Below are 17338 nucleotides of genomic sequence, written 5' to 3' on the forward strand. Positions count from 1 at the left end.
CAGGACCTAGTGTGGGCATAGATGAGGCACTGGGCAAGGGTTCAGAAGAAGCAGGGACCCCCTGTACCACAGACTGACCTACTGACCTCAGCACAAGGCCTGGCAGTGAGGTACTGGCACCACTTCCCTGTGCCAGCAGAGCCTGGCATGGATGCCAAGCACGGGGTGCCAGACATGGGGGTGGGCAGAGTGGGGGCCCATAGGGCCACACACAGACACAGACCTTCATACACACAGGCAAGGAAAGGCACCCACACTCACTCACTTTATACCCTGGGGGATCCAGGGAGCAGGGCAGAAATCACCCTGTCCTAGAGGCTGCCCTCACTGACTCCCCGGGTGTCCCCATTGGCCTGGCTCTTGGGGTCCCTGGGGCTGGAGAGTGGGCTGGAGTTAATGGGAGGCCTAAATGCTTCCACAGAACTTCCTCTCCACACACCCGCGCCCACACACGTACACTTGTGTGGCAGGAGGACGGGGGCGGTGGCGGGGGGGAGGGATTGTGTGTGGGGGTAGATTGTGGGGAAGGGGTTTGCTGCAAACCCAGGGCTGGAAAGTGGAAGGAAGAGGGGAATTGCGGGGCAGAGACTCCCAAGAATCTGGTCTGTCACCCTGCTCCACCTAGCCCCCAGCCCCAAATCGGTCGGTGGCCGCAGGTAGCTTAGGTGTGAGCGTGTGTGCTAGGCACCTGCGGCCGCTCAAGGCATGGTGCTTACGCCGGCGTTGGCCTAGGCTGCCGGGTGAGGGCGGGCTGGTTCCCCGAGGTGTTCTGGCAAGCACGGCTGGCCGCGGAGGTGCGGTCAATGTGAGGATGGAGGTTGCGTGTGTACTCAGGTGTCCCGAGCAAGTGTGAGCTGTGGATGTGCTCACCTGGCAGTCGTGGCTCAGCGGACCAGCGCAGGAGTGAGCGCATGGGGGGCACTAGGGCTAGACCTACCGCAGCTCTCCTGGGAACGGCCAGCGGCGAGTTGAGCAGTTGAGCAGCAACTTTGGGACTTGGTTCCGGCTTCTTCGAAAGCGGATCTGACCGCGGGGGCGGGGCAGAGGGCGGGAGGTAGAGGTGGGGGCACCTGCCCGGCAAGGGGTGCGGGCAGAGAAGTAAAGGAAAGCCCCGCCCCTTCCCCGCCTCCGTTCCGCCCTCGCCCCCGCCCCCGGGGCTCTTTAAAAGCTCGGCCCGAGGGCGAACAGAGAAAGCGAGTATCCCCTCCCGCCCCTGGCTGGTGTCCTGCTGCACCCCGCGTCCCAGCCCCGAGTCCCAGTCCCTGCTCTCCAGCCCGGTCCCTGCCCCGCCCCGCCCCGGCCGCCATGGAAAGCTGGCCCTGGCCGTCGGGCGGCGCCTGGCTGCTCGTGGCGGCCCGTGCGCTGCTGCAGCTGCTGCGCGCAGACCTACGTCTGGGCCGCCCGCTGCTGGCTGCGCTGGCGCTGCTGGCCGCGCTCGACTGGCTGTGCCAGCGCCTGCTACCCCCGCTGGCCGCACTTGCCGTGTTGGCCGCCACCGGCTGGATCGTGTTGTCCCGCCTGGCGCGCCCGCAGCGCCTGCCCGTGGCGACTCGCGCGGTGCTCATCACCGGTGAGTGCGCGGGGCGCGGAGCGCGGCGACTCCCGGTTCGAGGGCGGGACCGGACACCCAGAGGGCTCCTTGTGGGCATGCCAAGGCAACGCGGGACCCCCAGCCGAGAAGTGGGGAAGCCCCTCTTCCCTGGGTTCAGGGAGCTAGCCAAGTAGGAAGCGCAGGGCACCTCCCCAAGTCCGGGTTGACTACCTACAGCTTTGGGGAGTGTTGAAGGGAAAAGGAGGAAGGGAGTGGGCAGGTGCGCAGGGGAGACTGCTAAAGGAGCCTCCTGGAGCTTGGGGTTTATGCTATGTCCCTCTCCAAGACAGCAGTCTTCCGACAGAGGACACTGCTCTGAGGGACTTCAGAAAATCCTCACCCCTTGAACTCTGCCTAACATCCCCACGTGGGAGGTCTTGTCTCTTCCCTGGGACCAGGAGGAATAGGCTTAAATGGAGAGTTGGGACCCCCTTCTCCCAATTGACTGGGCTCCTTGGAGTTCAGAAAAGCTTGGGGTCATCATGAGGAACAGCTGGACATTCAGCCACCTCTCAGATCCCACCACCCAGACCCAAACTGTGAAGGAGTTGTCTGGAGTCTGCACTCATTATGCCACCACCATTCCTCCTGGTCCTCTGTGCCTGGGAAGGAGGTGAGGTCTTAGAGAGCTGGGCTCAGGTGCCTCTGGCCACCTTGTTGAGCTCTCTTTGTCTGGAACAAGGAATAAATATATCATCAGAAGGAGGGAAGGAGGAGCTGAGACCCAGAGTGGAGAGGGAGAGAAAGTGGGCACTACTGTATAGGACACTATTGGCTCTAGTGTCGGGGAAGGGGAGCCTGGGCTCTCCCCTAACCCCCATGGCTTTGGACAGGTGCTCAGGGTTCTCTCTCTTGCACTGGTGAGTGGCTTCTCAGAGACCTCGGTCCAGTAGGGGGCCCTGCATGATCAGAGGAAGCTGGGAAGACTTCCCAGAGGAGGCCATCCTTGAGCTGGGCCTCAGAAGATAAGTGGAGATAGGTAAGAGTGTGGAAGGTGTTTTGGATCAGACAAAGGGTGTGCAACAGAGGCTTGAAGCAGGAAAGAGCATGGCCTGAGAGGGAGGGGGCCAGCCAGTAAGCAGTCTAGCTGCTGAGATGAGGTGAGACAAGCATTTGTTTCCTTGGAAGGGGCCTTGAATGCCCAGCAAGAAGTCAGAATGTACTCAGGTGAAGGTAGCAGGAGGGTTTGAGCTTCAGTAAAGATGGTGGAGATAGAGGATGGCTCAGGTTGGGTGGGAGAGATGTGAGTTCAGGGTAGAGTGAGAAGTTTCAAGGGTCCCCAGTTTTAGTGGTCTGAGGAAGGAGAGATGACAGACCTCCTAGTATAAAAGCAAAGAGTTTCTGCCCCCAGGGACCGGACAGCTCCCTTCCTGCCTTCTGATTAGTGAGTTCCGCCTCCTCAGGATCCAGGTCATCTTCAGATACTAGTGACCCAGGCAATCTTTCCTGGGATCTCACCTCAGGTCCTTGTGCCGCTACTGTTAGACCTCCTACCCTTGATCTTGAGAGTGAGGTAAGACTGAGTCTTCCCTCAGTTCTGGTTGCAAAGTCCCGCAATGGAGGAGGGGAAGCAGACTGCCCAACCCACCCCATCTAAACATCGAGAGCTGACCTCCAAGCTTCCCAATGCCCCTAAACTCTGGGGTTTCTTCACTCACTACTGACTGCAGTACAAGTAGGTGACCAGACCCTGCCTCACTTGCTAGGAACACAGTGCCTTGAGCCTGCCAGAACTGCCACACACCCCTCCCTGGGAATGCTCCTGAGAACCCCTAGCCGAGGCTACTTGGGAAGCTCAGCCCTGGGGTCAGGGTTTGGGTGGAGTGACTGGGTGCTTTGTGTGCACATCTGTGCATTGCTGGGCAGTATGGGTCTCATGGAAGTGAGCCATTGTTGTTCACACCTCTCTGCAGGTAGGTTGGAGGTATGTGTAGGTTTCTGAGTGTGTACAGGTGAGCAAGAGGGTATGAAAGGAAAGGTGGGGGTGATTGTGTTGGGACCTCAGAGCTGAGGTTCTGGGAGGCCTTAGTTTCCCTGTGAAGGGCTTGTCTGCTCTGGAAGGGAGCTTAGGCAAGTGGGGACACACACACACACACACACGTGCGTGCGCACACACACACACACACACACACACACACACGCTCATTCCCCTCCTCCAGCCAGACTTGCCCAGGAAGTACCCCTCAGCTTGGGCTGGCTAGTGGGCTCCCAGCTACACAAAGCCCAGCTTGCAGTCCCCCAGCTTTGTTTTCTCCCTCAACAGAGAGAAGGGGGGAGCTGGTTGCGCAGAACCACTTTGTAACCTCTGATCAGCAGGACCACCATGGGGGCAGGCTCTAAAGAGCTTCCTTCCTCACTGGTCACCCCCCTCTCCACACCCCCTCTTGTTGACCACCCAAGGAGCTGGATTGGAATGGGAACAATCAAAGGAGCCGGGGTTTATTAGACCCCTACACTGGCTCTGCCTCGTGGTTTATCTCTCTGCATACCAAAACCAGGAAATTAAGCCTCCAAGAGTGGTAACTGACCTCAGATCACATTTGATGGATGTGGGAAGGGATTCTAATGCAGATCTGTTCTTGTCTTCATCCACTGTGACCCTGTCCTGGGGGCAAGTTATTTGAGGCTCAGAGAATGTCCCAGTGTTGCCATTCTCTGGAATTCCAAGGGTCAAGCATGAGGTGGGGATGGGCCTCCAGCTTGCCTCGAGCCTGGAATAGTAGAGGGTGCTGAGCTGGAAAGGAAGGTGGAGCTCAGGTGGTACAGGGCCTAGATGATGGGGACAGAGCACATTGGCTTTATCCTAAGGGCTGTGGGGAGCCTTGGAGAAGTTTCCAGAAGCAGAGGGTATTGTTATTTTGGGAAGGATCCCTTGGGCTACTTAGGCAGAGAATGGATTCAAGGAGACAAGGTGGGACAGAACGAAAAAAGGGGGCTGCTTCAGTGTCCAGGTAAGAGGAAGAACGCTGGGCAAGGGCAGTGAGAAAGGAAGGGAGGCTAGGGAGTAATATCTGCATATGCGAGCTGAGGCCTGATCTCAAGCAGACAGAAGGACATCAGGGCTGGGGCTGGTCTCAGCTGACCTACCAACAGGGTCCTGACCTTACTGTGTGCCAGCTGAGTGACTTTGGGGGAAGCAACTTAGCATTACTAGATCTCAGTTTCCTCATCTGTAAAGTGGGGATCATAAGCCACGTTTGATAGGGTCGCTATGAGGGGTCAGGGAGATGACAGCTGTGAAAGAGTTGGACCTCAGGAGCTCAGCCAGAGGGTCCAAGCCTCCCAGAGATGAGCCTAGGAAGGGAGGGCTGCTGATGCTGTGAAGTCAGGAGTCAGGAGCCTGGATCTCATCCAGGCCATGGTGACCCTGGGTTGTCTCAGGCTGAACTGGGCCATGGTGGCATTTACTGGCTGTCCATCCTTCCCTGACCAGGCTGTGACTCTGGTTTTGGCAACGCGACGGCCAAGAAGCTTGACGCCATGGGCTTCACAGTGTTGGCCACCGTGTTGGATCTGAATAGCCCTGGCGCCCTAGAGCTGCGTGCCTGCTGTTCTTCTCGTCTGCAGCTGCTGCAGATGGACCTGACCAAGCCAGCAGACATTAGCCGTGTGCTGGAGTTCACCAAGGTCCACACCGCCAGCACTGGTCAGTAAGCTCAACTTCGCCAGGAAAGGGCATGGCTGGGCAGATGTGAGGGGGCCAGGATTGGAGGTGTGCTGTGGGACTGACCCGCAGCTTCCCTCCTGGCTCCATGCCCTCAGGTCTGTGGGGCCTGGTCAACAATGCGGGCCAGAACATCTTCGTGGCGGATGCAGAGCTGTGTCCGGTGGCCACTTTCCGCACCTGCATGGAGGTGAACTTCTTTGGTGCACTAGAGATGACCAAAGGCCTCTTGCCACTGCTGCGTCGTTCGAGTGGTCGCATTGTGACCGTAAGCAGCCCAGCAGGTGAGGGTCCTCCCGCACTGGAGCAGAAAAGATGCCTCTGCTGGGCAGGGAGAGATACTGGAGTCCCTGGCCCAGGCTGAGGCATCCGCCACTCCCAATCCATCCCCAGGAGACATGCCGTTTCCATGCTTGGCTGCCTATGGGACCTCCAAAGCGGCCTTGGCATTGCTCATGGGCAATTTTAGCTGTGAACTTCTGCCCTGGGGTGTCAAGGTCAGCATCATCCAGCCTGCCTGCTTCAAGACAGGTGAGGCTCAGGGATTTGGGGGTGGGGCCTGTCGGGGGAGAGGAGGAAGGCAGGGTGGGTGTGGTCTTCTCTGGAGTGGGATTGGGTCTGAGGAATGGGCCCGACTTTGGCTGGGGGCGGGTCTCAGGTTGTGAGTTAGAGACCTGGGTCTGGGTTTGGCTTCCCTCACTGACCCCTTTCTGGCCTTGGCACTCCTTCCGCAGAGTCAGTGAAGGACGTGCACCAGTGGGAAGAGCGCAAGCAGCAGCTGCTGGCCACCCTGCCACAAGAGCTGCTGCAGGCCTATGGTGAGGACTACATCGAGCACTTGAATGGGCAGTTCCTGCACTCTCTGAGCCAGGCCCTGCCAGACCTCAGCCCGGTGGTAGATGCCATCACCGACGCACTGCTGGCGGCCCAGCCACGCCGCCGCTATTACCCAGGTCATGGCCTGGGGCTCATATACTTCATCCACTACTACCTGCCTGAGGGCCTGCGGCAGCGTTTCCTGCAGTCCTTCTTCATCAGTCCCTATGTGCCAAGAGCACTACAGGCTGGCCAGCCTGGCCTTACCTCTGCCCGGGACATAGCCCAGGACCAAGGCCCCAGACTGGACCCCTCTCCCACTGCCCAGTGAGCAGGGCACATGTAGAGCAGCTCCAGCAGAGGAGGTTCCTTGTGCCCTTGCTCCTCTTCCAGGTATTCTGACCCCCAAGGTCTGCCCTAGAGCCTGGCCCAAAGGACCCCAACCCCATGCACTGCCGATGCCACAGGCCAGGCCTGGTGAGGTGAAGGCTTTCCAGTGAACCTCTGGGCCTCTCCTGCTTCATGAGCCCAAACAGACCCTCCTGGGCACAAGGCTCCACCATGCAGCTTGCAGAACCCAGCTGGATGGGAAGTTTAGTTCAAGGCTTAACTAGAGCCTTAGCTAGGATCCTACAGACAGTGCCTCTGCTAACTAAGGCGAGATTAGGTAGGTTGGGGACCCCCTCAGGATTATTTCTTGGCACCAGTGCCTCAGTGCTGTGATTTGAAGGGTGAATCCTTTTTCTTGACTGGCTCAAGGATTAGGGCCCTGACCACCCACCCCAAACCCCCCAAGCCACAGGGAGGCTACATACTCACCTGATTGACACTTTTTGAATAAAGACAAATTTTTATTTCTCCTAGAATGGGGGAAATGCTCTGTTTGCCTAGTGACAGGCTGTGGCCGTGTGACAGACCAGAAACTGCCTGGGCAACCCCCATGGCTCAGCATGGGGGCCTGGGCACAGGACCTGGTTTACATCCAACCCCCTTCAGTGACCTTGGGCAGATCACGTATCCATAGGTTTCCTCAGCGTGAAACGGGGGTAATGACCCCAGCCCAGGGAGTTGTGGTGCTCAATGAAGCAAACAGGGAGCCCTAGGGGCCCTCTAGAGTCAGAAGCCCACTCCATGGGCCTGTTGGAGCCTCCAGCAGAGAAAGGGGCCATTTGCCACCAACCTCCCGCCCCGAGGAGCCTGGCTGCACAGGGACAAGGCCAGCCAAGGGCTGCCACCCGAGGAAGGGAGGTAGAAGGCTTAGGTGGGGGTGGGCTCAGGAGGCCTGAGGCAAGTTGGGGATCTGGGAGAGGGGCCAGGGCCCAAAGGAGACAGAAGACAGCTGGGCTTAGAGAAGTTTTTATTATCTTGGAAGGGCAGAGCTACTCCCCCATTTCCCAAGAACACACATACTTTATCCTGGCCATGGCTCTGGGGGGCCCACTGAGGGAAGAGAAGGTTCACACTCCCCCCAGGGGTTCTTGGGTTAGGGAGGGACACAAAAATGACCACATGCTTCTCAGACACGTCAGCGGCTGTAAACACAGGGCTGAGGGGGCCTCCTTGCTCTGGAGGTGGGGGCTTGGTCCATCCTTGGTGTGGGAGCAGGTGCCCAGCCCCCCTGCAGGCCCAAGAACAGTCTCGGAGAGGGTCAGGGAGGCGGGGCAGCCACGGGGACAGCATGCTCCCCCAGGGCAGGTGGGTGAGCCGTGAGCTTTGTCACAGCACACAGACACACATGTACACACGCACTAGGGAGCCTTGGTCCAGGGTGCTAGAAGATAGGGATGTAGTTATCAATCTTGGCCCGATGGCGCTGGGCGATGCACTCGGCAATCCACACAATGTTGCGACATTCCTGCTCTTTGAGCTTCACAAAGGCATAGAAAACACCAAAGTGGAACTGGTTCAGAAAGGCCAACTTGTTCAGTTTCACCTGCAGACACAGGAAGGAGTGGTGTGCAAGGGGCTGGGACCGGAGTCAGGCCTGGGCCACCAACCCCTCCCTTCGACAAGCAGGCCCAGCACTCACCTCGTGCTCGAAGAATCGGTCCTCCAGGGTCTTGTCTCCAGGGTTGCTGCCCGCACCTTCGAAAAGCAGCTTGTACTCCTGACTCAGGAGAACGGGGGCGGGGCGTGGGGGAAAGGGAAGCATGAGCACGAGGGCGCTGTTGGGTGCGGGGTGGGGATGTGGGTGCCAACAGGCCTGCCCCCGTCCCACAGTCAGGGCACTCACCGGGTAGTAGTCGGCCACGTTCTTGACCTGTTCATAGTCGTCAGCTCGAGCCAGCTGGGCCAGGCCCTCTGGGTAGAGCCGTCCACAGTGCGGGAAGAGCTTGGCACGGTCCTCCTTGGACAGCTCTGTGCCGAAGGAGTTAATGGTGATGATGAAAGCGCGGCGGTCTGCTTCAAACTGTGGGGTGCCGGAGAGAGAGAATGGGAGGGAGGCAGTAGCCAGTCAGTTATCAGGGCTTCCCCATGCCAGGCCCAGGGCACCAGCAGGTGGGACGGAGGCAGGTACTCACCTCCAGGATGGGGCACATGGCGTCGGCCGTGGTCCCACCCAGCAGGGTGCAGAACTTGTAGAAGGATTCCAGGTAGGCCTATGCAGGGCATGGAGCTCAATCAGCCTAGGCAGGGAGACTCGAGGGGGGCCTGCCAGGCTTCCCCCTCACAGTTCCTTTCTTCCCTCCCCAGCTCCTTTCATGGTTAATCCAAATATACCCATGGACTGGCCAGGGCAGCCCCCATGTCAGAGCCCCCTAAACAGCCACAGATTTTCACTGTGCATCAGCCAAGCAGCAGTAGCCTGCTGCCTCCCCCACCCAGCAGTGAGAGAGCAATTTCTGACCCACTGTCTGCCTCGTGGTGCAGTGCCCCTCACACCCTCATCCCACAGAGGATCGGGCTCAGAGAGGGGCCCTGTCTTGCCCCGGCTTCTCTGCCTGTCTTTTCTCCAAACCTCCCCTCAGCCTCAGAAAATCACATGTTGATGGGCTAGTGAAGCATGGTGACTCTTGAGAGTTTATGGAGATAGCCTGGACTGGGTGCCCCAGCCCCTCTCAGCACCCCACCTTAAAGAGCACCTCCTCCTCTTCCCATCCCCTAGGCAGTCACACAGCAGGAACCAGACTGTCAACCTAGCTCCTGCTGAGGGATGGTTATTGCCTGCGCGGACGTCAGCCCTGCAGTGTGATGGCTGAACACTTGGGCTGCCAGCGGGAACAAGCACTTGCTGCCCAGGCAAATTGGATCTGCCAGGCGTAAGCAGAAGCCAGGTCAGCCCAGGCCTCGGGTCCCTCCAAGGACTAGCTCCTGAGACCAGCCAGGCCCAGGCTTCCTTCCCTGAACCTCTTCCTGTCAAGGAAGAGGGGCAGAGTCTCATGACCTCTGGGAAGCTTCCTCTACTCAGATGCTCCGGGGTCCTAGCTGGTGGCACAGCCACAGGGACTCTGGCTCTACAGGCTTCTGAGCTGGGGGTGAGAGCTGGGGAGGCAGGGGAAGCTTTCTGTGTGGAGGTCTGCCCTCCAAGCTGCAGAGAACATTCCGCCCACTGTGTGATGTGGGCACGGGTTCCACTGGCCTAAGAGAGGAGGTGAGATGAGACCCAGGAGTCCACGAGCCCAGGCCAAGCCTGGCCAGCAGCGCTGGGCAAGCTGGGCTCAGGGGAAGACCCGAGGGGACAGAGTCACAGGAAACAAGTCTAGAACCAGTCAGGGAGTAAGCAGCTTGGAAGGGAGAGTGGACCCCAGCATACCAGAGGACTTGGGTGACAGAAACAGCTGCCAATCCTACCATGGATTAGTGGCACTAGTCTCCCCTGGGACCATCCCCAGCCATCTCCTTTCCTATGACCAGCCAACTTGGGTGTGTCCAATCTCAGGCCTGTCCCAGAGGGGACTGCAGTTCCTCTCTGTGGGGGAAGCCACCAGCTTTTGCCAAGCTGGGCTGACCCTGAAAAGACACCCCAGGGTGGTGGAGGCTGGTGGAATAGGCCCAGACTTTCTTCTGGAGGCTGAGCAGCTGAAGAAACTGGCAAGACCCCAAAGGCCCAAGTACCAAGGTCACCTTCCCACCTCCACCCTGTCCCCTGGCATCTGCCAGCCCATGTCTGCTGCACCAGCTGCCTACGGTTCCCACCCGCTACTGGGGGTCTGCCTAATCTCCCATCTGTGGCTACTGGGCTGGGACATGACCTGACGGGCGGGCCTGGCATGGCGCCCACAGCATTGGGTCGGTGTTTACAAGCGGGAGCCCAGGCAGCCCTCGCGAGTGACTCCAGCTAGAACCAGTCAGGCCCGGTGAGGGCATGGGTGAGGCCGAGGGGACAGCCTCACCCACCCCTCACCCTGCCTCAGGGCAGGGAACCCGGCAAGGAGCCAGGAGCACCGCAGGGGGGGTGAGTTGTGAACACTAACACACGAGAGCCAGCTCTCACTGCCTGCCCCCACCACCCCCCTTGCCCCATGCTCCCCATCTCCCTATTAGCAGAGGAGAGCACTTGCTTTGCAGGCAGGCTGAGCCAGGTGCAATGCGCAAGTGCTGCCCAGGGTCTAGCAAGTGACTGTGGCTTCAGGCAGCCCACTCCACTTTTCTGAGCCCTCAATCTCCTCTTACAACTGGCATACTGATGCCTACCTAGCTCCCAGAGCAGGCCCAAGGAGTACAGAAGCCAACAGCCTTCCTGCCTCTCATCTCATTCCCTCTAGTCTGTCCGCCAAACTCTGATGATACTCTGCCCTGCTGAAAATCCTTGCTGGCTGACCCTGCCCTACAGGGTAAAAGTCAAACTTCTGGCCTGGCATTCAAGGCCCTGGGCACCTGATCCTGTGCCTGACTTGATCCTTTCTTTCCAGGTCTATCTCCCACTGTCCAGCTGGAACCGGCACTTCCACAGCGAACTGCCTGCCACCTCGCTCGTGTTCCACACTGGCTTCTGCATGTGCTGGCCCTGTGCCTCCACTACTACAACCTCCAGGTGGGCCCTTCACCCACCTGCACACCCCCCTGCCCTCTGGCCCAGACCCCTGCAGCGAGACTGGAGGGCGTGGGCTCAGGCCACCACTGTCTTGGCCACCTAGTTCCAAGTAGGGAAGGAGAAGGGCCTCATTGTAAAGATCTAAGAGACAGATGTTCTCAGGTTAGGTCAGCAGGGCTGTCAGCAAGTGTTATCTACCTTCCGGGCCTGCCCACTGCTGACCCCTCAGAGGTCCTCACTATGGCCAGAGCCCAGTCTGCCCCGAACAGTCCTCACTGGTCCCTGGCCAGCACCCTTCCCTAGCTCCCAAGCCTGCTCCTAACCTCTTTGAGCCGGGGCAGTGCTGACCCAGGAATCCCAAGCCCATTCTGTTTTCAGTGGTCATCAGCTAGTGCACAGCCTGATGGGAAGCAGAAGGTGGGTAGGGTTGAAGATGGTGGCACGTGGCACCAGCCCTAGACCCGGGAAACTGAGAGGGACACAGGGACCTGGCCACACCTGGCTGGGTCCCTCTCCCACCGTGCTCAGGTGCTCCTTGCTGGCAACAGTCCAGGTGGGGTGAGCCTGAGAGTTATGGCCTGGGTGGTGGCCAGTGACCCTCCTGGATGCAGGGGGAGTGGCAATCCAGGAGCCCTAGCCATTCCTGCTGATTTTATCTGGGCCCGAGGGGTGGAAAACCTGTTCCATGCAGTCTTGCGCCAGTCACGGAAGCCAGAAAGTGAGCAGATAAGCCCCTGGGAAAGGAGCCCACGGAACTGCGTCCTGTCCCAGCACCCCAGTAAATCACCAGCCCACCATGCCCATGGCCCCACCAACCCACTTCACCACCACCACTGGGCCTGGGGGCGCTACCTTGTAGAGCGTGTTGCGGATGATCTCGATGTTCATCTCATCGAGGTCCTGCTCTGAGATGCAGTCCTGGAAAAACGCCGCTGGGGAGGAAAGACATGGTGTGAGGGGTGGGCTAGCGGACTCTCAGCCTAGGCAAGAATCCTGCTGATGTTCAACTCCCCCTGCAGGGCACAGAGGACCCCTGCCACAAGGCCCATCTGGCTGGGAAGTGGGGGATGGGGGGGCACCAACCTGGCCTAGACTATTGCCTTAGAAGTGACCGAAGCCATACTCCAGGCCGTGTATACTGACCTGAGCTTCTCTTGCCTTCTTGCTACTAAAATTGATTCACAAAGGAGGCGGCCAGCCATAACATGATCTAATCGCCTCTGGGGCAGACCCAAGCTCAGATCATGCCAAAGACAGGCTTGCATAAGAGGCTGTGACATCCTCCCTTCTCCAGGGGCAGCTGTGGATTCAGGGCCTGGCGCCCACTTCTCTGCATCTCCCAGGAGGGCCTGGGGCCCACATGTGGAAAACTCCTTTTCCTCAGAACAAGACCTGAGTACGACAGCTGGGTGAGCAGGGACCAGGGACCCAGGGAACCATTTTAGGGCTGGCATTAGAGGCCAAAGCAGAAGAGAGCCCTTTGATCCCCAGGGAGCTCATGGACTCACTGGTCTGTTTCTTCTTTAGAGATGGAGAACCTGAAGAAGCCACCGACAGCCTAGAACTAGCTCAGAGTTACCATGAGAGGTTAAGATATTGTGTAGATAAGGCCAAGCAGGTAAGGCCTATGCCTCTTACTGCAGGACCAAAGCAGCTTTGGGCCCAGTTGTACAATCCTGGCAGCTTCCTGGAGGTGGTGTCCTGGGGACTAGCGTGCTGGCTATGAGGACACTAGCTGGCGATAGCCTTAGTGCCTCTCTCCAGCCCCCATCCAAGGCAGGCAGGGGCCAATGCTGCCTAGGCGAGGCCCTTTAGGAAGCTCCCGGTTCCCCTTCCTTCCTTGGCTTCTGACACGAACTCTGCATCCTGCTGGACACTGCCTGACTTGGCCCCTGGGACCTGCTTGGTGGAGCAAGTGAAGCTGTTTGCGTCCCTCCTCTGCTTCATGGGCAGCAAGTCACTACAGCCCAGCTTAGGGCCATGGTCTGTCAGAGCTCCCAAGACTCCGAGGGACCCAGGCCCCCTGAGCTCTGCCTTCCTCTGCATTCTGAAAAATCAGCCAGATTCACGAAGTTAGATGTCTGAGTCAGGACCTGGGGGTAGTCTGCCTGGCCCAGTGAAAGCAGCAGGAAGGGAGCAGAAGGCAGGACGAAGAAAAGAGAATGGGAGGCGAATCTGACAGGAAGAAAAAGGTAAGCAGCCATGGGTGGGCCTCACCTTCTGGCTCCGGGCTGCCCCCAGGGTCCAAAAAACCCCACCCGGAGGCACTGACATTGATGCCACTGCCCGCCTCTCCCTCCTCCGCCAGGGCCGCTCACCCAGGGGCGTGTCCACCAGAATAGCATTGTAGAGCTCGGCAGGTGTCTGTGCGATGTTCACGGCTTCCATCTGCTCGAAACTGCCGAGCGGGTGGCACTTAGGCACAAGCTCGGCGATAGAGCGCTGGTGCAGCGTGCCCGTGATGAGCAGGATTACGTTGTCGATCATGTAGCTGTAACTGCGGGAGGCACACAACAGCACGGAGCCCCTGAAGTCTGGACACAATGCCATGCCCCATCCCCCACTTGGGCAGGCCGTCAACCCCTCAACTGCAAGCACCGCCTCAGGCTCCTCTCCCTGTCCAAGGGTGCTCCCTCCTTCAGCACCAGAAGCACAGGACAGACATGGCCCCTCCCTGAGGGATGTGTGTCGGGGGTACTTCATGCCCTTATGAGCGAGCAAGTGATGGGGAAGCAGGTCATTAACGACCCCCAGGGTTTTAACCAGTGTTTTGGCAGGACGTGGGAAGCATGGGTGTATGGAGGTGGGACACACAGGCCAGCTTGGGGGATGAAAGAACTGAGAGATGAAAGCATGTTCTAGGAAGAGGGAACAATGTGTGCAAAGACCTGGAGGCATTTGCTGAGTGGCAGACGCATTCGAGGAACTGAACTCTGTCAGGGCTGGCAGAGGGAGGGGAACCAGGGCGGTGCTACCAGCGCCTGGAGCCTGGAGGCGGGTCCCACGGCCCGGCTGAGGGTCCTGACTTCATCTGGAGCTTAACGGGTCATGAGCAGGATGCAAGCAAGAGCAGCACAGTCACTCTGGCTGCTGTGGGGAGATGGGGGTGGGGCGGCGGGGGGAGATGGCCAGAGAAGGGGAAGGTTGGGGAGTTGGGTAGGAAGAGGCGTGTCTAGGGAAAATCAGACAGTGGGAGGCTCCCTCTAGAGTAAGGCCGCAGGTCAGGCTGAGATGGACAGGAGCTGTCCTGTGCAGCCCACTGGGAGAACAGGGCGCTGCTTCCTCCCTTAGGGCCTGAGGCCAGCGCGAGGGATCCACCCAGATGGCCTGGAGGGGGCCCAGAGACCTGGAAGGAGCTGGGGCTCAGGTCAGTGCCCTCCGGCCCAGAAGACCGGCTCTGGACAGCACACGGGCAGCAGAGGGGGCTGGAGAGCTGGGGCCTCCCACTTCAGACTTGGCAAGGGGCTCTGCCTCCGCCCATTAAGACAAGGCCACAAAGGGGCCATGGCCCAGAGCTCTATGTAGTCACCTGCATGAGGAATGCGGTGAAGAGGAACAGAGGGCCCCAGTCAGGCTGCAGGAGCCACAACTCTCCTATGGCTTGTCATCAGTGATGAGCTTGGGGCATGAGGGGGACCGCTCCAAGGCCAGAGAGGGGCTCCCACTGAAGGGTGGAAGCTGGCCTAGAGGCTGCTGCCCTGAACGATGAGCACAGACCCCACCTAGCTGTCAGGTGGGCCACCAGCTGTCCTGTGACAGTACCTTGAGCACCCAGTGTTGAGACTGTCCAAGGTAGGAAGTGCCCCCAATTCCAAGGGAAGAAAAGGAGGAAGGTGGTGGCCTAGGCCTCAGCTCAGGGCTGGCTACTGGGGGAGCTCCCACAGGGCCTGCCAGGAAGGCGGCAGGAGGAGAAAACCACAGTTCCTGTCCCGACCTGACCCCCACCCCCCTGCTTGCTACACACTCCCCCAGCTCCCACCCAGCCCAGCGCCCTGCTATGACCTCTGCTCTCCTGGGCTTCGGGCCAGGCAGCTGCCCTCTCTCCACCCCAACCCGGCTGGGTCAGCTGCAGGATGTGTGCTGAGAAGAGACAGGCCTGCCTCCTCAAACCGGGGGCGGCAGACAGAGGCTATTCGCAGCCGCAAGGCCCAAACGGCCAGCCTTTTGTCCCTGACCTGACCCAGCTGGCAGCATGGAAGGACTTCGAAGAGAACCCGCTAGGGTTCTGTGCTGTGGTCTCCAGTCCTAGCCCGCATCGTCCCCTACCCTGCACAGCACACCTATCCTGCTGCTGCTGCCTCCAGAATCGCATGCACCCCAGGACCCACAACACTCCACTTGTGACCCATCCAGCCCCACTGATGTTCCCTAAGAGAGCCACAGAGACCCCATGCCGAACCTGACGATGCTCTTTCATGCTCTCACCAGATTTTGGACAGGCAGGTGGGGAACTCTGTACCTCTTCGAGCTGTACTATCCAACTGATCCCACACCACCAGCATCAGCAGCCCCACTGTCAGAGGATGTAAGGTGCAGAGACTGGAGGCCCCAGGCCCTGTCACCCCACGAAGCGGATGAGCACGATGTCCCTTGGCCAGTGTCTACATACCTCCTCTCATGTCCAGGTCCCCATGCCCTGACTCTACACTCCCCATCTTACCGTGTCTTCTTAGAGGACTCTCCACAAGTCAGTTTCCTTTCTCTAAACCTCCCCACTCCTTGTACCACAGGGAATTCATGTATGTTGAGCATGGGACTGGCATCAGGGCCCTCCTGACCTGGCTCGGAGGTGAGCCCCGTGGGAAGACTCCACTGTCTGGCTTTGTGGCTGTCCCTCCAGTGATGTGGAACAGGCCAGCTATGATTCACCGACAGCAGATGTGGGGGCTGGAGATATCCCACCGCCGGCTGCCCGCAGACTCCTGCTAGAAGTCCTGGCTGGGCACCAAGGGAAATGCTAAGCCAACTAAAGCCCCCTACTTCCTTCCAAAGCCCCCCTTCTATCTAGGTTAGGCCAGCCTTGGACGACCCTGCTCTGGGCCCAGCAGCTCCCTCCCCTAGGTCAATGACAAAGTTGCTATGGCAGCAGACCCTGCTTCTCTCCCCTGCCCAGTGAGAGCCAGGATCTCCTTTTCTGGGATGAAAGGAGGCAGGGCAAGGCAGAGATGCTGCTGGCCCAGCTGTCTGCTCTTCCCCCAAGGTGAAGGCTTTCAGCAAGCAGGGAAATCCTCCTCCTTGTCATAGTCTGGCTTTAGCAGCTGCGTCCCTGCTCCCAGAAAGTCACTCCCCCAGCCCTCCCCTTACTCGGCCTTAATAGGAGTGAGTGAGGTTCCAGCTGGTCAGCGTCTCCCTCCAGAGAAAGACAGCTGGGGAGTGGACAGGCGTCTGTCCGCCAGGCCAAAGAGGCCCTCTTGGGGTGGGAGTGGGGCAGTCTGTATTCTTCTGCCCAGAGGCCTTCCTTCACCCTGTGCCTTCAAAGAGTCAGCTTGGGCTGACAGAAGTCTTGGGATGGAGTTCAGAAAGCCACTTCCTCCAAGAAGTCTTCAGAGCCCCCAGCCAAGCCCTGTCCCTCTGGCGCCACCTGCTGGAGCATGATGGCTTACTCCCACGGTCTCATCACCTTGGCCTCCGGGCCAGGTCTGATGCTGGTGAGGAGGCCATGATGACTATGCACCCCAGCCAGCTCAGCCAGTTGCCCCATCTACCGCTCCGAACAGAGGCTGCTAGTAATCGTACTTGTGCTCAATCACATCTGGGTCCTATCAAGCCCTGCCCCAGTGGAAAGTGAAGCGATATCAAGCTATGGCTTCAAGCTTGGAAAGGAGACAGGCCTTACCTGTCAGGCCTGTTTCCCCTCTGCAATCAGGATGACTGTAATACAGCCCCCAGCAGAGTTGGTGAGACCCTGACCCTCAACTTATTAAAATCCTGCCCTATCCCAAGGTCCACTTGGGTCCTTCCACTCAACCTGAGCCTTCTGGGCATCACAGAGCACTTGTACCCTCTCCATCAGGCTCAGAAGAACAGTGTCAGCACTAGCTGTTGCTCAGGGCAGGAGCGAGGCCTAGTCCAGCACCCCAGCCTACAGAGACCCTGCCGTCAACTCAGGTGGTAGCTGTGGACAGTGAAGGCTGGGGGGCCAGAAGTGGGAAGCCTAGGGATACCTGATGCCTGCTGTGACCCAGCAGAGCCCAAGGCTTGAGCAATGTGACCTGGGGAGAGTGGCACGTGTGTTGACAGGCACACTGGGCATCTGAGGTCACAGTTCTGAGACAAAACTTTCCAGCTGCCC

The 17338-nt window shown here is 59.0% G+C and overlaps 2 protein-coding genes across 2 annotated transcripts in view; one reads left to right on the forward strand and one right to left on the reverse strand.

The window, feature by feature from the left end:
- Positions 1–1305: 1305 nt before the first annotated feature.
- Positions 1306–6868, forward strand: HSD11B2 (hydroxysteroid 11-beta dehydrogenase 2). Its single transcript, XM_052656536.1, has 5 exons — positions 1306–1570; positions 5025–5237; positions 5354–5539; positions 5649–5786; positions 5990–6868. The coding sequence occupies exons 1-5, from the start codon at positions 1306–1308 to the stop codon at positions 6400–6402; spliced, it is 1215 nt and encodes a 404-aa protein (XP_052512496.1). The 3' UTR covers positions 6403–6868.
- Positions 6869–7411: 543 nt separating this feature from the next.
- ATP6V0D1 (ATPase H+ transporting V0 subunit d1) overlaps positions 7412–17338 on the reverse strand; it is a 37969-nt gene continuing 28042 nt past the window's right edge. Inside the window, exons 3-8 of the mRNA XM_052655832.1 lie at positions 13365–13543; positions 11899–11978; positions 8594–8671; positions 8305–8481; positions 8101–8178; positions 7412–8004 (exon numbers count right to left, since the gene is read on the reverse strand). Coding sequence (XP_052511792.1) covers positions 7843–8004; positions 8101–8178; positions 8305–8481; positions 8594–8671; positions 11899–11978; positions 13365–13543 — 754 coding nt within the window. The 3' untranslated portion in view covers positions 7412–7842. The remainder of the gene's footprint in view (positions 8005–8100; positions 8179–8304; positions 8482–8593; positions 8672–11898; positions 11979–13364; positions 13544–17338) is intronic.

The sequence above is a fragment of the Budorcas taxicolor genome, chromosome 18 (genome assembly GCF_023091745.1).
Source record: "Budorcas taxicolor isolate Tak-1 chromosome 18, Takin1.1, whole genome shotgun sequence".
NCBI classification, from domain to species: Eukaryota; Metazoa; Chordata; class Mammalia; order Artiodactyla; family Bovidae; genus Budorcas; species Budorcas taxicolor.